General features: G+C 36.2%; 1 protein-coding gene across 1 annotated transcript in view; it reads left to right on the top strand.

Moving 5' to 3' along the window:
* Positions 1 to 21,425, top strand: part of EYS (eyes shut homolog (Drosophila)) — an 815,396-nt gene that overhangs the window by 119,247 nt on the left and 674,724 nt on the right. The window contains 2 exon segments of the mRNA XM_014532733.1: positions 13,838 to 13,926; positions 13,929 to 13,961. Coding sequence (XP_014388219.1) covers positions 13,838 to 13,926; positions 13,929 to 13,961 — 122 coding nt within the window.

Here is a 21,425-nt window from a genome sequence, read left to right on the forward strand (position 1 = left end):
TCCCCCTGTGGGAGTGCACTGACCACCAGGGGGCAGCTCCTGCATTGAGCATCTGCCCCTGGTGGTCAGTGCGCATCATAGTGACCAATCGTTCTGCCATTCAGTCAATTTGCATATTAGCCTTTTATTATATAGGACAGTATTCCATTATGTAGATGTACCACTGTTTTTTAATCCACTGATGGGCACTTAGGCTGTTTCCAAATCTTAGCTATTATAAATTGTGCTGCTATGAACATAAGGGTGCATATATTCTTTTTGATTGGTGTTTCTGTTTTCTTGGGATATATTCCTAGAAGTAGGATTGCTGGGTCAAATGGAAGTTCCATTTTTAATTTTTTGAGGAAACTCTATACTGTTCTCCACAGTGGCTGCACCAGTCTGCATTCCTACCGGCAGTGCAAGAGGGTTCCCTTTTCTCATCATCCTCTCCAGCACTTGTCATTTGTTGATTTGTTGATGATAGCCATTCTGACAGGTGTCTCATTGTCATTTTGATATGCATTCTCTCTTTTTTAAAAAAAATATATTTTATTGATTTTTTTTTTTTTTTACAGAGAGGAAGGGAGAGGGATAGAGAGAGGAAGGGAGAGGGATAGAGAGCTGGAAAAATCGATGAGAGAGAAACATCGATCAGCTGCCTCCTGCACACTCCCCACTGGGGATGTGCCTGCAACCAAGGTACATGCCCTTGACTGGAATCGAACCTGGGACCCTTGAGTCCACAGGCCAACGCTCTATCCACTGAGCCAAACCGGCTAGGGCTAGGAAGTGTGCTTTATAAGGAATGGGTTAAGAAATTTTGGAAGCTTCCAGTAAAAATTGGAAGATTTTGTGAGAAAAATGAAATGCATTTTGAAGTACTTAGAAGATGGATTAAAATGCACATGGATTTCTGCAGTTAATAGAATGTTGTCCAATGGTGGAAAATATTAAAAAGGGTATTTAATATCATTATAATCTCACTATGGCAAAATACAGGACACTTTGCAAGTTTGAAAAATAAGCATGGGCCCTGGCTGCTTTGCTCAATGGTTAGAGCATCGGCCTTCTCACTGGAGGGTCTCAGGTTTGATTACCAGTTAAGGGCACAAAAAACAAAACAAAACAAAAAACACAAACAATAGTTCAACCTCATTTACATAAATAGAGCTGTAGAAAGAGCCAAATGAGTTGGTTTATGAAGTCATGTATGTGTTAGCATTGGAAGTATCCTGAGGAATCTAATTAACTACTTTTTGAATATGTTATTTAGAAAACCCAGCACTGTACATTTGGACCTCTAAATGAAACAAAACGTTAAAATGATTTCACCAGAAACTTCTTCCATACCTGAGTACATGAGTGTGTCAGGATTTACACTAACACTTCCCATGGGGAACACTCTGTTTACAATAAAATCTCCTAAAATTGTATCTGCCAAGTAAATTATTTTTCATTTAAACTCATTACTGGTAGCCTAAATGTATTATCTAAGATTGTGTTTTAAAAATTGACACATGTATGTAAATGACCTTGCAAAATGCCTAGTACAGAGGCAGAAAAGTTAGCTAACATAAACTATATAATGTTAATTTGCTAACTGGAAAATAGCAATATATTGTAAACATACATATGTTATTATAATAATTTGGCATTTTACCTTGAAAAAATCATTTTGATCATAGTAGATATAGTGATATCAATATAGTGACAGAATTGATACTAGATTGAGGTAAGTTTCATTGCTCGTGTTGGTTCTGTCAGTTTCCTTATTATGTCTTATAAATAGTCCCCAGAATAAAGTTCTACTTTCATTTATTTTAATTGAGTTATTACTAAAAGCAGAATGTAGATGAAATCATTTCTCTCCCCATAAGATTTCAGTGTAGTTTAAATGTATTAACTTATTTTTCTGCATTTTTTTGAGAAGTTATTTAACATACAAAGTAGGTAGGGGCTCCACATGTGGTGATTGTTTAGCAGATGCTTTTGCTGCTATTCATCCAATCCCAGCTGTGCTGGGCAGTTTCTAATCATACTGACTATCCCCTACTTTAAAAGCCTCTCTTCTATGCCTTCAACTTTTTTGGAAGCTGAAGAACCTAACTGAATGTGCACATAGGCCACTTGTAAATCAGCACAAAAGTGTGGATATGTTAATACCTGAAGGTAATCTGTGTGTAACGGGCACAAGAGAGTCAGTGGACAATTGCTCCATTTCTCAATCATTCCATAACTGAATTCATAAGGTTCTCACTGAGTGCATAGTCATCTATTGCAGGGTAAAAAAATTACCACTCAAATCTAATGGCTGAAAACAACAAGCATTTACAGATGTTCCTCAGCTTACTATGGGCTTATGTACTGGTAAACCCACTGCATTAAAAATATCATGTAAAAAAATGCATTTAACACACCTAACCTACTGGACATCATAATTTAGGCTAGCCTAACTTAAATGTGCTCAGAACACTTACATTAGCCTACAGTTGGACAATTATCTTGAGTAATTACCTCTCTCTTTTCTTCCTCACCGGAAGCAGGAGACACAGATGGGCATTATGTAGACATGATGGGATGGGAAAACTCCAGCCACACAGTACACTGTAGACTAAGTGTCGGTTGTTTATCCTTGTGCTAGTGTGTCTGACTATGAACTTCGGCTCGCTACTGCTATCTAGCATCACAAGAGATACAATAAGGTTTCTACTAAATGCGTATGCTATGGAACCATTGTAAAGTTGAAAAATCGTAAGTGGAACCATCACAAGTTGGGGAATGTCTGTATTTCACAGTTTCTGTAGTTCAGGAGTGGCTTATCTGGGTGATTCTGGCTCAGGATCATTTTTTAGGTTGCAATAAAGAGTCAGCAGGCTGCCCTGACTGGTTTGGCTCAGTAAATGGAGGGTCAGCCTACGGACTGAAGGGTCCCAGGTTCCATTCTGGTCAAGGGCATGTACCTTGGTTGCAGGCACATCCCCAGTAGGGGGCATGCAGGAAGCGGCTGATCGATGTTTCTCTCTCATCGATGTTTCTAACTCTCTATCCCTCTCCCTTCCTCTCTGTGAAAAATCAATAAAATATATTTTAAAAAAAGAGTCAGCAGGCTTAGAGTCATATAAAGACTTGCATTGGGCTAGATTAGATGATCCTATTCCAAATTCACGATGTAGCTGTTGACCGGGGGCTTTATTTCTCCTCCACGTGGCTCTCTCCTTACTGTTACTTAATTATCTTCATGACATAGAAGTTGGCTTGTCTGAGAGAACCAAAGAAAGAAGGAAAAGGAAGTCACACTTGGACCATATTCTACACATTAGCAGTGAATCACTAAGTACACCTACAGTCAATGAGAGAAGAATTAGGCTTTCGAACAGGCTTAGAGTTATATAAAGACTTGCATTGAGCTAGATTAAAAGATCCTGTTCCAAATTCACGATGTAGCTGTTGACCAGGGGCTTTATTTCTCCTCCACGTGGCTCTCTCCATACTGTTACTTAATTATCTTCATGACATAGAAGTTGGCTTGTCTGAGAGAACCAAAGAAAGAAGGAAAAGGAAGTCACACTTGGACCATATTCTACACATTAGCAGTGAATCACTAAGTACACCTACAGTCAATGAGAGAAGAATTAGGCTTTCGAAAAGTATGAGAAAGTTTTAGAACCATTCTAGTTGTACTGAGCCCAGCTACACCTAGTGGCAAAGAGTTAAATAATGCATTTCCCATTGACTCTTTTCTTCCCTGTCTCATTTTCCCCACTCCTTCATTTGGGCTTATATATATATAACCTCTCAAATAAGCAATCTGAATTCAAGTCTTTGTCTCAGTTATTGCATAAAACCAAAACAACTTAGCATTCTGAAATATAAATACTCTGAAGATCAAAATTTAAAGCAAAGTTTTATTGAAATCATAGGAAATAATAACTATAAAAAAGAATTCCTTTTGAGATTTATGTATTCCTAATCACAGAGACAGTTGTGGTTATTATCACTTCCCTTTTATCTAAATTATTTTATATGTCCATATATAGTTTCAACAGCTATTTAGACAATATTCTGATTTGTAAAGTAATCTCAAGAAACTTAGATTTACTCTGTCTCCAGATTTACTCTGGAGAATATTCTCCTCATAATTTGTATGCAAAATTAAACTGATAATAGAATCACTCAGGATAAAAGTGAAAATGTTAAATTAAAAATGGCCTTTAGGTTACATAATTTAGGCAATAGTAATAAAAGTACTTATTTTAGATACAAAGTAGAATTGTACTTTATGGAATTTACTTAAGGCTATAATAAATTAAATTACATATCTGAAAATAACATACAATAATTTAGATTCTAATCTATCACAATTTCTGCAATAAATCAAACAAATTAGTTTAAAATACCTGTGTTTATTAAAGATTTAGAAGATATAATGAGATCAACTGAATAATTCAGAAAATAGTCGAGTAACAATGTGATATTGTTATTGGAGAATTGCAAGGATTGCCCTTCTCCTTTGCTAGTGAGAGTGGAGTTCTTAGGCACTGCTGAAATAAGCATTTCTGGAGGCCCCCATGGGAGGATGAGATGAGGTAGAAAGTTTTATTTGCATGGAATTACATCTGGAAGGTTGTCCAGAAGGAAGTCTAGTCTAATTAGCATATTACGCTTTTATTATTGTAGATGTATATGTATAATACATTTTTGATAATTGCTCCATCAATAATGTTGATCAACACTGCTTGGATCGAATCAAGTTCTAAGCAATGATCACATTTAGAAAACAGGAACTGGATGTTCTGTGAACTGGTAAGCAATCACTTTGACTACCATCAGGAAATTCTAATGTTTAGAATTAATACCTCACTACAGGTATTTTCTAAATTTAAGAAAAATTCAAATTCCTTATTTTTATCTATCAATTGTGCTTGGAACACAGGAGTCTTTTATAAATGTTAGCACTTATTGATGTTGACATTATTGTTACATACAATGATTTTTAGTACAGATATGGGCAAGCAAGCAGAGTAAACTTATTTTATTCAAGGGATAATTATTCATTAACAATTACCTTTTCGACCATTTCTGCCTTTGGTCATATTCTCTTTAACTATATACTGATATAAACAAGTTGTGTCCACACATCTTCCCTACATTTCCTCTACTTTTCAGCTATGTTAATTTCGTCCTCTGTCTTCTGTCATTCATCTCATTTCCAACATTCAGTTGCATCAACTGAGACAGAATGTTGAATGCCTAAATTTTCTTGAGCAATAATAATCTCAGAAGCACATGTGGGGTATTTTTGGTCACTCAGAAAGAATTTCCACTACTTACAGACCCCACAGAAGACTTGAGACAGCTTGTGGATACCTCAGGTTCTGGGTTTCTGGTTACTTGGATCCCCTGAGGAAATAACAGCTCGAAAGTCTGGGGGCACTTCCTACATCTAAGGTCTTCTATCTAGGCTGATAATCAAATTAACAGAGGCAGATTAACAGGAGAAAATGTCCAATATTTATTATTACTGATGTATATGCCAGAGTATCAAGATATGAGACCAGAAACCCATTAGGCAGTTGAGGCTTATATGCCACCTGGACAAAGGAGAAGAAACCAAGGGTCTGGGACTCCCAAGGGGAAATAGGTAATTCACAGTAAAAAAAGAGAGTAAACATGTGCTAAACAAATTCTTGCTGTGCCATTGGACACAGTGGGACACAGAGGGCAGGCTTTGCTAGATTTCTTCCTGTCTGACACACATGTGCTAATTCATGTGTGCTGAAGGGAACATGCTAAGGTTCCCTTCCAGAAGCGGGTTTTTTTTTTTCTACCTGAAAGATAGAAAATTCTTTGAGGCAGGAAAGGGGGAAAGTCAAAGGTGCTTTTTGAGTTATTTGTTTCTTAACAACCAGCTTAAAAGCAATATCTCAAAAGGCACATTTGGGGGTGGCAAAACTTTGGTTCCCTTCAGCAGACATATGGATAATACAGCTCCTATTGTTTATGTGAAGTTGTACAGATTATCAATTGAGTACCAGCAACATGCTATTTACCAGTTCACATTCACTCATCATTGACAACATCTCCTGTATTTTGGCAGACTCAATAGTGATACTAGGTTTTTTTTGGTCAGACAGTTTATCAGGAGACATTTGCATGTGTATTTTGAAATAGCCGCCTATAGGTAAAAATGTGACTCTTGCAGATAGAATAAGTAGAGTAAAGATTACAATTCTCTGATATAAGAAATAAATACCATTTCAAAAATTTTGCCTCTTCCAAGCATATATGTTTTTATTGAGGTCTGAACATTTTTAAAACACAATGAAAGCTACCATAATCAATGAGCACAGGGTGGAGCAAAAGTAAGTTTATAGTTGTATGTGAAACACAGAGTTCATTCTTGTATTATTATTCATTAATTATTATATTATTTATTTGTATTACAACTGTAAACCTACTTTTGCCTCAACCTGTATATTCCTACAAAAATAGTAAGGAAATAAAACAGGTATGTCAATAATATTTACTATATCAATACATATATTTTACTTGCTGGTTTCATATTTATGTTATTATATTTACATTGCTAGATTACTTTTGATGCTCAGTTAAGAATCCACTTATTTTAGATTCATTTGGAAGCATGGAGCCATTTTGAAGCAGCCACAGCATTCAGATGTAGCCCCATTCTGAATGCTGCCACAGAGTTTATTCTTGTATTATTATTCATTAATTATTATTTATTTGTATTACAACTGTAAACCTACTTTTGCCTCAACCTGTATATTCCTACAAAAATAGTAAAGAAATAAAACAGGTATGTCAATAATTTTTTCTATATCAATACATATCTTATACTTGCTGGTTTCATATTTATGTTGTTATATTTACATTGCTAGATTACTTTTGATGCTCAGTTAAGAATCCACTTATTTTAGATTCATTTGGAAGCATGGAGCCATTTTGAAGCAGCCACAGCATTCAGATGTAGCCCCATTCTGAATGCTGCTCACAATCCATAGTGGAAAATAAAGGCTTCAGAAATGATACCCATCTATGTTGTTAGGTGTTACTAAGAACTTTCTGTACTTTTGACTTAAGACTTAGGTTCTTCACAACCTAGTCACAAGAGCAACAACCAAATAAGCAAAAAACAAAAAACAAACAAATTCTTTGGCAATGCTGTGAGCACCCTTTCGGACCTGCTCCCAGGTACTCTGTACAGTCATGGCTCTTAATCATGGCAACCCATCTTCCTTCTGAAGCTATTTAAGGAATGATCTTACTCTGGCAGGTTACCCTTTATCCCTTCCTCATTTTCCTTGTTAGCATAGTTAGCCATTTTTTTTAAGCTTTTTAAAATTCTTACTGGAAAATTCATTCTCTGACACAAAGTTCTATAGTTTTGACAAATGCATAAAACGTTGTGTAACAACCACCACAGCCAGTCATGTCGCCATTATCCCAAAACTGTACACATGCTGCTCCTCTGTAGGCAAGCCTTTTCCCATCCCCAACATATATTTATTTTTATATAATTCTAATTTTTTCTTTATCATTCTTGTTCTTGAAAATTCTACCTGTTGTTTAGTAGTTCTTTCATAGTCTGATTTTCAGATTTTGAAAGCCAAGTGTGGGAGGACTTCAGCATATATGCGTTTGAAAAATAATAATTGTAATATAGATAACAATACTAATGCATGGACACCATGTTTTTTATATGCATTGATTCATTTAGTTTTCATTACAACCTTGTGAAAAAGGTACTGTTGTCTAATTTTACCAGTAAGGACCTGGAGTCCCAGAGTCTTCAGAAAATCTTCCACAACACATTAGGCAAAACTCAGATATATAACCAGGATTTCTGGCTTAATGTTGTACATTCATCATTTCTTATGTTCCCCAAAGAAGGGCCTTCACTGAATAGCAACTTTCCATAAAGTTTTCGTTACACTAGATGAGTAAGTTTTAGAGATCTGCTGTATACCATTGTGCCTATAGTTAATAATAATATTTTGTACATTTAAAATTTTGTTACAAATAGATATCATGTTAAATGTTCTTACTAGAAAAAAAATTGATAACCATTACAAAAAAAAACTTTGCCAATAAGATCCATCAATGTGTTGTATCTTAGTCCAGATGTTACCAAGTCTAACTGATACCATTGTGATTAGCTAGTTATTTGTAATAGAAAGAAGCAAAGGAAAGACCAGACATGTAAGCATGTCATTTGGGCAGCTTTACCAGGAAGCTGCAACTTTGCACTCCCTAGGGAACCACCTGCCTATTTCCTGCAAAACACTGAGGGAAGGGACCCAACAAAGGAGAGAGAGATGCATGCCCAGTAAAGTTGGGATGCCATAGGGATGATACTTGCTTGTCAGTCACACCTGGGAACAGAAATCATTGGACAGAATGGGCATGGCCACTGCAAGCACGAACAAACTGGGGAATGCTTAATCTCCTAAACAAAGGAGTCTGTTCTTGGTTCTCTTGTGCTCATGGCTTCCTTGCATTCACCCATCTTTCCTCCATAGTCAGGTGGATCTGTGGACTCCACAGTCAATGGACTAATGGAATGCAATGGGGAAACAATTAAGCTAGCCTGATGCTGGATTGGACCTGGCTCCAGCATGGAAAGGAAATTCTGGACACTGGCTCTAATTTTAGCTCTACTGAAGACCTGCTACATTTCTTCTGTGGTGGGACATAGGGAAATGGGGACTGGGAAACTCCGGTTTTAATGTCACATAAATGAAAATCACTCATTCTGCTATGAGAGTCTCAGAAAATCCTTTTTTTTGGAATATCACTAGCAACCAGGGGAGAAGAGGACCTCTCCCCTCTGTTAAAATAACCACTGTGAGCCAGTTTTAATGTCACATAAATAAAAATCACTCATTCTGCTATGAGAGTCTCAGAAAATCCTTTTTTTTGGAATATCACTAGCAACCAGGGGAGAAGAGGACCTCTCCCCTCTGTTAAAATAACCACTGTGAGATTCTTTCAGAAAGGTTTCCTGCCCAGATCTGTCTGATTATCTCCTAAATGGTTTCCATAAACAAAAAATGGAGAAATTATCTCTTTTCTGAACAATCTATAGCATTTGCCTATCTCCCAAATGTCATAGAAAGACACAAAGGCTGATTCACTTGGTTTGTACAGATCCACTCTTTTTCTTATTCAAGATAAAACCAGCCTTAATTAATGTTGATAATTTTTTTTTAGGCTCTGGTCTAAATCCTGCCACTATCTGTATCTTACACAGTTCTGAATGGAAACCTACTTTCACTAGATATTTGTTTCTGCCTTTAAATTAGTTAAGTTGTATAAATTACAGTTGTTTTCTATTTTTATTAGTTGTGTAAATCTTCCTTATTTTCACATTATGTTGCCAGTTATCAAAATTCTCTTGTCTTCATGTAACAACAACTCTTCCTCCATAGCCCGAATTTTGGGTGGCTCCTCCATTCTACCTCAAGATTTGCAATTGTACTTTTTTTCTCGCATCTCTCTTATTCTTAGTTGCAGCAGAGCTGGATGACTCTTGCAATATTCTGAACAGAACACAATTTAAAACATTCAATGTCAGCTTCCTCACCAGATATACAAAACAAAACTGGAATTTAAACTGGATAGAAGTAGTCTAGAAGATACTCTGTATCTTATTCAATTTTTTACCATCAAATCCCATTCAAGGAGTTGTTTTCTAATATGTCATCCCACATTGTTCAGCACATATCGAAAAAGTACAATCCATTAACGATGCTGGCCGATATTGTGTCATCACAGACAAGGCCATCATTAGTATAAAGCCATCTCCCTCTTTAAGCAGTCAGGTTAGATGATTCTACTGTTTCCTCCAAGCTAACAAGGTGCAATGCTGGACAAGTAGAGCACTTGTTGGATCTTGGACCTCACTGATCCTCTCTGCATGAGATCTTTATACAGCGTACATGCTGCCCAGCATTCAGTTCAGTCCTAATTACAGAGTTCATTCTCTACCTGTGTAGTGAATTCAATGGCTACTGAAACCTACTTTCACTAGATATTTGTTTCTGCCTTTAAATTAGTTAAGTTGTATAAATTACAGTTGTTTTCTATTTTTATTAGTTGTGTAAATCTTCCTTATTTTCACATTATGTTGCCAGTTATCAAAATTCTCTTGTCTTCATGTAACAACAACTCTTCCTCCATAGCCCGAATTTTGGGTGGCTCCTCCATTCTACCTCAAGATTTGCAATTGTACTTTTTTTCTCGCATCTCTCTTATTCTTAGTTGCAGCAGAGCTGGATGACTCTTGCAATATTCTGAACAGAACACAATTTAAAACATTCAATGTCAGCTTCCTCACCAGATATACAAAACAAAACTGGAATTTAAACTGGATAGAAGTAGTCTAGAAGATACTCTGTATCTTATTCAATTTTTTACCATCAAATCCCATTCAAGGAGTTGTTTTCTAATATGTCATCCCACATTGTTCAGCACATATCGAAAAAGTACAATCCATTAACGATGCTGGCCGATATTGTGTCATCACAGACAAGGCCATCATTAGTATAAAGCCATCTCCCTCTTTAAGCAGTCAGGTTAGATGATTCTACTGTTTCCTCCAAGCTAACAAGGTGCAATGCTGGACAAGTAGAGCACTTGTTGGATCTTGGACCTCACTGATCCTCTCTGCATGAGATCTTTATACAGCGTACATGCTGCACAGCATTCAGTTCAGTCCTAATTACAGAGTTCATTCTCTACCTGTGTAGTGAATTCAATGGCTACTAAACTTATTTCCACTGAAGTATCAGAACAAGCATTCAGATCATTTTACAAACTAAACTGCACTTACTTTTGTTTTAGCCCAAATAGTTCCACTTATAGTGTTATATAAAAATGTTTAACACTCAGTAAGTGAAACCACAGTTTATCCCATAATGAGAAAATTGAAAGTGAAGGGAATAATCTCTGAACTGCAAATGAGACTACTTCAGCCAGAGTTGTTCTCAGTCCCTGGAGCAGTCAGTGAGCCCACATTTTACACTCAGGAGGGGTGGAATAGTGTTTGCATAGGTGATAATATAAACTGAAGATACACATTTTGACCTTAAAATAACATTATTCATTTTGAAGCAGAAATGCTGCATTGCCCATTGGGGCAAGAAAGCAGATAAATACAGATAATATCTGCCATGACTGCTCACAATTATTGTTAGGGGTAGGGCTTTTATAATTTAGAAAAGATGCAGAACGATTTTTCTTTGAAATCAAGACCCATGAAAAGTTAAATACTCTTTAATAAAGAGTGTATACTAATGCATTTTCATAAAGATTTATAGTATTACAGATGTCTCCCATTTTCCCCCCCTCCTACCCTGCTTCACCCAGTCCCTATCCAACCACCCCACTCAGGTCCTCACCACCCTATTGTCTGTGCCCATGGGCTATGCATATAGTATTCTGTTCATTCAATTCTACAAATAAGTGGGATCATGTGATATTTATTTTTCTCTGATATTGTAATTTTTTATTTAATCAAGAGAACATACAATTAATGTAAATTTATTATATAAAATATTATAATGAGCCTTTGTGTACTTACCATTTTCCTCAAGGAATAAAATATTAGCAATAATTACAGGTTCCTCTCTATCTTTTCCTGAGCACATTATCACCCCACTACCCCCGCCTGCACTATTCTGAATTTTATATTCAACATTCTTTTACTATCCTTTATCATTTTATTATATATGTATGCATCTCTAAGTGATATCATTAAATTTGTATGCATTTGACATTTTAGAGAGAGAGAAAGGGAGAGGGATAGAGATAGAAACATCAATTGGCTGTCTCCCACATGCCCCCCACTAAGGATAGAGCCTGCAACTCAGGCATGTGCCTTGACCAGGAATCAAAACCTTGACTTCTTTGTTCTTTGGTCAAGGCTCAATCACTGAGCCACTCTGCTGGGCTGTATTTTACTTTTGTAAGAACCTTTATCACAATGTATTTTTATGGAATATACTTTTATGAAAACATCAATTAGCTGTCTCCCACATGCCCCCCACTAAGGATAGAGCCTGCAACTAAGGCATGTGCCTTGACCAGGAATCAAAACCTTGACTTCTTTGTTCTTTGGTCAAGGCTCAATCACTGAGCCACTCTGCTGGGCTGTATTTTACTTTTGTAAGAACCTTTATCACAATGTATTTTTATGGAATATACTTTTATGTTCAACAATATGTTTATGATATTCATCCATGTTAACAACTGGTCATCATGACATTTTATAAGCCCCGTTTCTTCTGTAATACCTTTTACAGCCTCCATAGTAGAGATGGTCCCAGAATCCGCTCGGCATATGAAAGAGCATTGCAAAGTGGAGAGAGTCCTGGACAAGGATTTGGGAAATTTAGTCTTTTTGCAAATTCTTTTAAGTTTGATCTAGATTCTGCCAAGTCTTTTAAACTTGTTCTGTGTTCTTATAATGCATTAGATTGTATCTAAGTACCGCAGAATACATATTTAATAGTTCTCTTTCAATTTATCAAGAAAGAACAGTGAGAATATATTGTTAAGTAGGAAGAGTAAAAATACTGTTTCCAGATAACCAGAGTTCAGATTAAATGCTATTACATAACACATATTTAAAAGTTGCAATTATAGTTCACATGAGTAGTCAGTGAGTAGTGACAGCTGCCTCTAATTGTCTCTAGTGTCCCTCTGTAGAATGGTATATTTAGGTATATTCAGGTTACCATGTTCTTAAACATATTAAGATTCATTATAAATAGTTGCTTCATAGGAAGGAATCAGTGGTTTAAAAATATTATTAATGTATACATAGCAAGTCATGTCTCAGATATTGTGGCTAGCTTAGCAATGTGTTTGCTAGGTTGATGAAGAAATGCTGGCAAAAGCCAAACAAAGGATACACACACAGTGTTTTAGTATGGAAAATTAGATCATGATGTTTAAAGAGAATTTAGGTGACAGCCAATGGTCACCTAACTCTATACATAACATTTATATTATGTAGAACCACAGCTTAAGAAATACTAACTGTGAAACACTACAAGTATAATAAGAAAATATTTTATATCTAGAAACTATAGTGATAAATTTTCCTTTGAATTTGAGAATCATATTTTTAAAAAGTATGGTGTGTGTTTATTCCATTGCTTTCTATGTATTTATTCCAGCAGTTCTCAACCTGTGGGTCGCGACCCCTTTGGGGGTCGAATGACCCTTTCACAGGGGTCGCCTAAGACCATCAGAAAACACATATATAATTACATATTGTTTTTGTTATTAATCACTATGCTTTAATTATGTTCAATTTGTAACAATGAAATTGGGGGTCACCATAACATGAGGAACTATATTAAAGGGTCACGACATTAGGAAGGTTGAGAACCACTGATTTATTCCAAGGTAAAATATGTAAAGACATTTGAACGGGTAATGTAGAATGGCACCATAGTTACAAGCCAAAATTTTATTTCACATATACTTACTTTCATTTCTGCATAACTGTGTGATTTTGGGTCAAATTATTTATCTTCTCTAAGTTTAATTTTCTCATCTACCAAATAGAGATAGTAATAATAGCTACCAGATAGAATGAATATAAAGATAAACTGTGACAATTTATATAAATGACCTAGCACAATTATAACAAATAGTAAGAGTATACACACACACACACACACACACACACAGACAAACACAAACACACATATGTAATTAAAATTAAATTTCCCCTTTGTGATTGTCTGAGGTTGGCCAGAACATCCCTGTGAGAAGGGATTTGATGTAATTAAAATTAAATTTACCCTTTGTGATTGTCTGACAGGTTGGCCAGAACATCCCTGTGAGAAGGGATTTGATGAGTGCATTCTCAAATCATGTGTTCATGACATGTGTGTAGAAAATGAACTGGCTTTGACTCGACATGTTTCTGCCTACCTGGTTTTGTGGTAAAGATTATTATTGTTTTTTTGTTGTGAAACTTTTACATTGCCTTTGAAACACTGTAAGTAATAGAATAGTGTATGGTGAAATGTAAGGTTGGACAAGTTAACTTAGTGCTCTTCTCCTTCTCTGTCTGGCCATACTACACTTTTCTCAGCATTCCCCTTTCCCTTCCTCCATAGGTCACATGTACCCTCAGCCCTTCAAGAGAAAAGCATGCTCATAAATTGATTCAAACTAAGGTATAAGTGACTTAATATATTGTCCTTTCATGTTTTAATGCATTTGGAAGGAGGATGCCAGTAGAGGAATTACTTAATATTGTCAGGGTCTTGGCAGAACCTCTATTTTGCCCAAGGATGTAGTGCTGCTTCTGGTGTTGGATTCAGAGTATTATGTGTCCAAGGAGAATGAATCTGCTTCCTTGGCAAAGTTGGACTGGTCTGAATTCCATTAACATTGGAATAGTCTTACTTTGGTAGAAATATCTCCATTGAACCATAATTCTTTTGACCATAGCACCTGAATATAGTAAGGAAATATCAATTGGCAAGACTGTGCTGTCAGGAATTTTAAATGTATATCTACAAATGTCATTAACAGATAGACCAGCCTTAACCAAGATTAAAGCTAAATAATTAGGTAGTGTATACAGTCAGGTGACTCAGTGCAAGATTAAGGAATCAGACTTCAAGGGAAGGTGAGGTCTGGCCAGTGCTTAAGGAAGATGCACATATACGTATGAATGGAGATAGACTTTGCTCAGAGCCGGAAGTTCAGAAAGGAAAGGTCAGAAGCAAGACTCTCCAGAGGTCATTAAAAATTAAACAGATAAATGGTCCATACCTGTCATTTAAACAAAATAATGTGAGAAAACTTGGGTTTAGGTCATATGCTCTTTTCTTTTGAAGGGTTTTCCCAAGGCTCATCTCTCTGATAAAACGGAACTATCATCTTTATCATTTTATTTCTTTTAGGCCCTTGGTCCTGGCTTTCCTCTGGGGAAATATTTTTCCCCTAATGACCTTAAAGAGATGGTCTTTGAGGACACATTTCAGGAACTTTGAGTCTGGGAGGTATTTTGTGCTAAGAAATAAGTTTTATGACACCTCAGTTTACACAATAATGGCTTCCTTAAAGTGGAGGAGAAAGAAAAAAGCTGAAATATATCCTTTACTTAACTATATCCTCCTACTGATGAAGCCTGATATATACAAATTTTTTTTTAGAAATTTTGTTAAATACAAAGAATTAATGCCAAATATCCTTAAAATAGTTAAATCCTCAGGATATGTTCTTTTATATTAAAATATATGACAATTATCACTTTAATTATCTCTTTAATAATAATATAAAATATGAAGGATAAATCCATTAGTATATGTTAAAAATGTAAAAATGCAGCCTTAGCCAGTTTGGCTCAGTGGATAGAGCGTTGGCCTGTGGGGCAGAGTCCCGGGTTCCATTCTGGCAAAGTGCGAATACTTTGGTTGCAGGCTCCTCCCCTGCCTGGGCCCTGGTCAGAGCTCATTGTTGTGTTTCTCTCACATCGAAGTTCTCTCTGTCTTTCCTTCACTCTTCCACTCTCCCTAAAAATCAATTGAAAAAATATCCTTATTTGAGGATTAAGAAACAAACAAAAAAAAAAGTAAAAATCTTGAAAACATAATTTTATAAAACCACAAGTCTACTAAATAGAGAAAAGTGTTAAGGGTGTAATACATCCATGTTTTGCAGAGTCCTGGGTTCCATTCTGGCAAAGTGCACATACTTTGGTTGCAGGCTCCTCCCCTGCCTGGGCCCTGGTCAGAGCTCATTGTTGTGTTTCTCTCACATCGAAGTTCTCTCTGTCTTTCCTTCACTCTTCCACTCTCCCTAAAAATCAATTGAAAAATATCCTCGGTTGAGAATTAAGAAACAAACAAAAAAAAAGTAAAAATCCTGGAAACATAATTTTATACAACCACACATCTACTAATTAGAGAAAAGTGTTAAGGGTGTAATACATCCATGTTTTAGTAGAGCATTTAATTAATTTTATGCATTAATTGTATAATAAATTAATTTTAAATTTTTATTTTTTAGCTCTCAAGTACTCGAAAGCTAAAATAAAACATAAATGCTTACTATCATAAGAGAAAGCATCTGGGTAAAATGCTGCAAAGAGGTAGGGGGATTCTACTTTTGTTAATGCATTGGTTATGTTCTAAAATGAGTAGAAAAAGGTGTAGAAAATTTAGTTTATTGAAAAAGAATTTAACATTTAAACGTTATGCATATCAGTGTCATAGCAGTAAACAAACATTTTAAATTAGATATTCCCCTGAAAATAGCTACAAATTATTAATTGGAATAAGAAGCCAAATATTTTGCTGAAAAAAAAAATAAAGAAACTGTTCAATGTCTTTGTTTGACTGCTGGAAATATTAATATGAAGTTAGAATCATGAATTTTGAAATGAAGGAATAGAATGGCAAACTGTTTTGAAAACAGGTATGGCAATTGCATAATATCACTGAAAAAATGCTTTTTAGATTTCTTTTCTCCCTCCCCAACTAATGCTGTGAATAAATAGGATGTAAAATAATAAGAATCGTGATTGTGGTAAAATGTCAAATTTACATTTTTTAAAAAATAATGTCATTCACAGAAAGATATTGAATTTGAGAGAGGCTTAAGAAACAAATCAGTTTGAAGAATTGGAGAATTGATCTGCTTCAGGATTAAGTGTGCATGTAGAATTTAGGTGAATGTTAAAACAGTGGGCATAGGGAAAATTTGGTAATTCCCTGATAAGGTGAGTCATGGCATTCTAGCAGCAAAGTGCATGGGAAGAAATTAAACATCATATCAAGTTATCATATTCTAATATAATATTTGCATATTACTCTCTCTATTCTGATATATTGGAGTTTGTGAAGAGCAGGGATAATTGTAGTATTTCTAAGAGCACATAATATAGAACACTAGAGGCCCCGTGCACAAATTCGTGCACCAGTAAAATCCCTTGGCCTGGCCTGCTAGATCAGGCCGAAACTGGCTCTCTGACATCCCCCAAGGGGTCCTAGATTGTGAAAGGGCTCAGGCCAGGCCGAGGGACCCCACTGGTGCACAATTGGGGCTGGGGAGAGAGTCAGGGAGGGACTGGACTGCAGGAAGGCTCCAGGGCGTGTCCAGCCCATCTCGCTCAGTCCTGAGATGCAGGAGATTGGCCAGCCAGGGAGGGACCAGACTGCAGGAAGGCTCCAGGGCATGTCCATCCCATCTCACTCAGTCCTCGCTCAGTCCTGAAGGGACGGACCCCAGCAACAAGCTATCTACCGGTCGGAGTGTCTGCCCCTTGGTAGTCAGTGCATGCCATGGCGAGCGGTTGAGCAGTCTTAGCATATCATTAGCATATAAGGATGGACCCCAGCAACAAGCTAATCTACCGGTCGGAGTGTCTGCCCCTTGGTGGTCAGTGCATGCCATGGCGAGCAGTTGAGCAGCCTTAGCATATCATTAGCATATTATGCTTTGATTGGTTGAATGGCCAACCAGTCTACCAGACACTTAGCATATTAGACTTTTATTATATAGGAGGAGGAGAATATCTTTTGATGTTGGTCACCTTTGTTGAGGTTGTTCTGTTGAAGTCGTTAGCACATTAATCATAGTTATTTCAAAATTCCTAGTCTGATAATTGCAAAAGTTCTGCCATATAAATCAGATTTGGGTGTTCTCTCTGTCTCTTCAAACTGTGTTGTTGTTGTTTTTTTCTTTTAACATGCCTGATAATTTAATATTTATAGGCAGACATCATGAGCTGGATAAAAGTAACTGAAATAAATAGGCCTTATTATGATACTTTATTTTTATATGGCTAGGAGTCAGGCCATGTTTACTGCTTTTTCTGGCTATAGGTGTCAGGCTAAAATTCTTCTTATATTCTTATTGTTATCTCCTTTGTAATCAGTGGATTTTATTAGAAACTTCTTAAATAGATCTGAGCTGTGCAGTTCTCTCCGTTGTTATCTTCCCTGTTGTTATTGGTGTGGGTAAGATTGTTCCCATGATGTGGGGAAGATATAGCTTTCAAACGTGCTATGAGTAGGTCTCAGTCCCTCAGTGAGCCCGTTCCTCACCTCTGGGCTGTGACCTTTCCGTGTCTTCTCGGCCTCCTCACCCCTTAGATTCAGCATGGAGGCTTCAAGGGTCTAGAACTGGGTATTTCCTTTCTCCCGGATTAATTGGGCTCCGGTAAAATTATTCCCCTAGAAGTCAGGCCTTTTTAAGAACAGAATGCTCTACAGTATTTCAAATGGCTATTCTCTTCCCTACTGGAAGCACAAAGTCTATTTTTCTCCTATCTGCACTGTGTGAACCTGCTAGGACTCCTGGAGGTGAAACTTATGAGCGTATGGGAAAATCCTCTTAGACTGAATACCAACCGCCTGGAGTTGTTAACGCTCAAGCGTGTCCACACCAGTCCACCAGCATTTTATCAATGAGAGTTCCTTTTCCTACCCTGGTACCGGTTCCAGCAGGGCTTTCTGTTCCTCAGTTTCTGCTCTGGTAATTCTCTGTATCTGCCTGACTCGCTCTCTAATTTGGGGAGGGGGACAATTTGCCCTGTAACCTCAATTCTCTGACAGATAAAAAGAATTCTTTCTTCAGCTTTTTATGTTTTTGAGGGAAGGAGTAGTGACTTCTGAGCTTCTTAAATGCTGGACCAAAACCCAGGTGTCTTGTGTCTTTTAAAAAACTGATTTCCTTATTTTAATTAGGCTCCTCAGGTATCTCACCTGGAATGAATGTTATATTTTTTTAGAGTTGCTAGAGGTCTTCACAGAATTGCTGTAAAAAATGTCAGTTGAGCTGGCAATCAATTCACTAGTGTGCAGAAAATAAAAAATTATATTACCTTGCACACAAAAGTATACCAGATGATACAGTGTCACATATAATCTGTGTTAAAGGACATTAAAATGTATCAAATTATTGGGAATGTGCAGCTGTTGGATTTCTGATTATAACTTGCAATAATATAAACCATTAAGCTTTTCATCAAAATAATTGGTAGCAATTCTCTTCACATTAAGTCTATTTAAATAAACCTAAACTTCCCTGACATTTTTCTTTTTTAAATAGCTCTTCAGAAAGATATCACGTTCTCTTTATATTCCTTCTACTTAGTCTATTTTTAAAACTCTTACTAATTACACTGTCTTATAAAAATGTTAACTATGATGTATGTTTATGAGATTAGAGGAAATTAATGACTACAATTATTCTTTGTTTAATAATGAAAAGTAACTTGAGAAGTGAACACCCTGTTTCTTTATTTCTGAGAATTAGTTTTTGTTAGATAATGTTAAAGACCTGAATTCTCAGGTTTTTCTTAATGTTTAGAGTTGTGATGATCTTTGACAAGCTGATAATTAATCTTTTTAGCAGATCAGATTACAAAAACGAATCAAAATGTTGTTACAATACTTGTATTATTCTAAAATCCAAATGTTCTGTAAAGGAATTTAGTGACAGAACACAATTTATTTAATGTCTTAGACTTGTTAAAATTCAAGATGAATTATCTCCCTCTTTTTAACTTGATCAGCACTACTCAGTTTTCCCTCAGCAAATGAATTGTTACCAACCAAGATTGATCCTTACATTAAGTGATGATTGTCAATGGATCATGCTTAATGAATTTTGTAAATGACAGCAGTCAATAAAAATGTTGATGGCATTTTTAAAAGTAAAACACAGATCTTTATGTAGGAGAGAAGCTGTATTTATAATAATGTGGGGGGTGGAAACTATTTTCTGAATGAGAAAAACTGTTCTGAGTTCTGCAGCTATACAGTCTATTTGCAATATCTGGTTTTTAAATGTCATCTTCAAAATAGACCGAAAAACAAGACCGAGGATAGCAAGATAGACTGTTTCATTTGGTGTCTGTCTATGGTTCTGATGTTTCTTTTCTCATGATATAAAATCATCAATATTGTTAATAAACATTTACAAGTATTTACTGTGTTCAAAATGCCATGATTTATCCTATTAAACAATTAAATCTTATTATCAATATATAGGAAGTAAATAAGCAAATGTGTAATTCTTAATGAACTCATAATAATTTCTTTTAAAAATAGTTTATAGCTTTTGAAGAAGTAGTTTATAGCTTATTCATATTTAAGCTCAAGTTACTGATATTTTAGACCAGTCAAAACACATCCTATGGACACTTATTAGAGCAAAGTAATTGGGAATCATATAAAGAAATACATGAACATGCATTGTTTTTACATTCAAGCGAGAGAAAAGAGGAAAGATCCAAATGCAAATACTTTACTGCACAAAAAAGCAGCAACAATGGTCCTTTTAAGGCAAAATTTGATGCTTTGCTTTAGTATATTTTGAGCATATATTGTGTGCAGGATACTATGCTAGATCCTCAAAATAATGTGAAAGATAATGTGAAAACTCATTTGTTTCCATTTCTCGCCCAAAGACAGCTTTCAGCTGAATAGAAGAGAAAAATGTGTATGGGATAATAAGGAAGTCAGCAATGAGTTCAAAATGCAGGAAACTGTATATTGAGGGAAATGAAGACATTAAAATAAGACAATTGGCAAACCTTGAGTCACATAGTCATTAGTAGAGCTTTCTCCCAAAGGTTAGAAAGGTATCTCTAAAACTGCTAAATCTTTATCTTCATATTGGAAGCCTCTCTAAGAGATTGCTCAGTATTGCTAATAAGAATGCTAAATATGCAATAGCCTTAGAAAAAAGATTCATTCTGTTCCTCATGACTAGTTTCAGCGTAAACAACAGGGATGTATATTCTAAGAATTCTAAGCAACACACTAACTTAATGTTTTGTAACCCAAGGATGTGGTGGCTTTAGAAGAGGAAGAAAAGTGCAACTTTGAATGAAAAAACACTTTAGTAATGCAAAAAAGGTCATCTGTATTAAACAAATATAATTTACAATGGGAAAATGTAGTTTAATATTTTCAGAAGTAGAATATTGAAAATAACTTCTCTTACATTTTATATAACATACTAGAGGCCCGGTGCACAAATTCATGCACCAGTGGGGTCCCTCGGCCTGGATTGTGCCCTCTCACAATCCGGGACCCCTTGGGATGTTGGAGGCCTGGTGCATGGATTCAGCCTGATCCCCGCAGGCCAGGCCGAGGGACTCCATCAGTGCACAAATCTGTGCACAAATCTGTGCACTGGGCCAGTTTCGGCCTGATCCCCGCAGGCCAGGCCAAGGGCCCCACCAGTGCATGAATCCATGCACCAGGCCTCTAGTATGCATATAAAATCTTTGGTTAATATCTTCCCACCCTCCCCCCTTCCCTATGAGATTCATCAGTCTGTTCCATGTTTCCATGCTTATGCATTGAGCATCTACCCCCTGGTGGTCAGTGCACATCATAGCTACCAGTTAAATGGTCACTTAGACTTTTATATATATA

This window comes from Myotis brandtii, unplaced genomic scaffold (assembly GCF_000412655.1).
Source record: "Myotis brandtii unplaced genomic scaffold, ASM41265v1 scaffold904, whole genome shotgun sequence".
Taxonomy (NCBI): domain Eukaryota; kingdom Metazoa; phylum Chordata; class Mammalia; order Chiroptera; family Vespertilionidae; genus Myotis; species Myotis brandtii.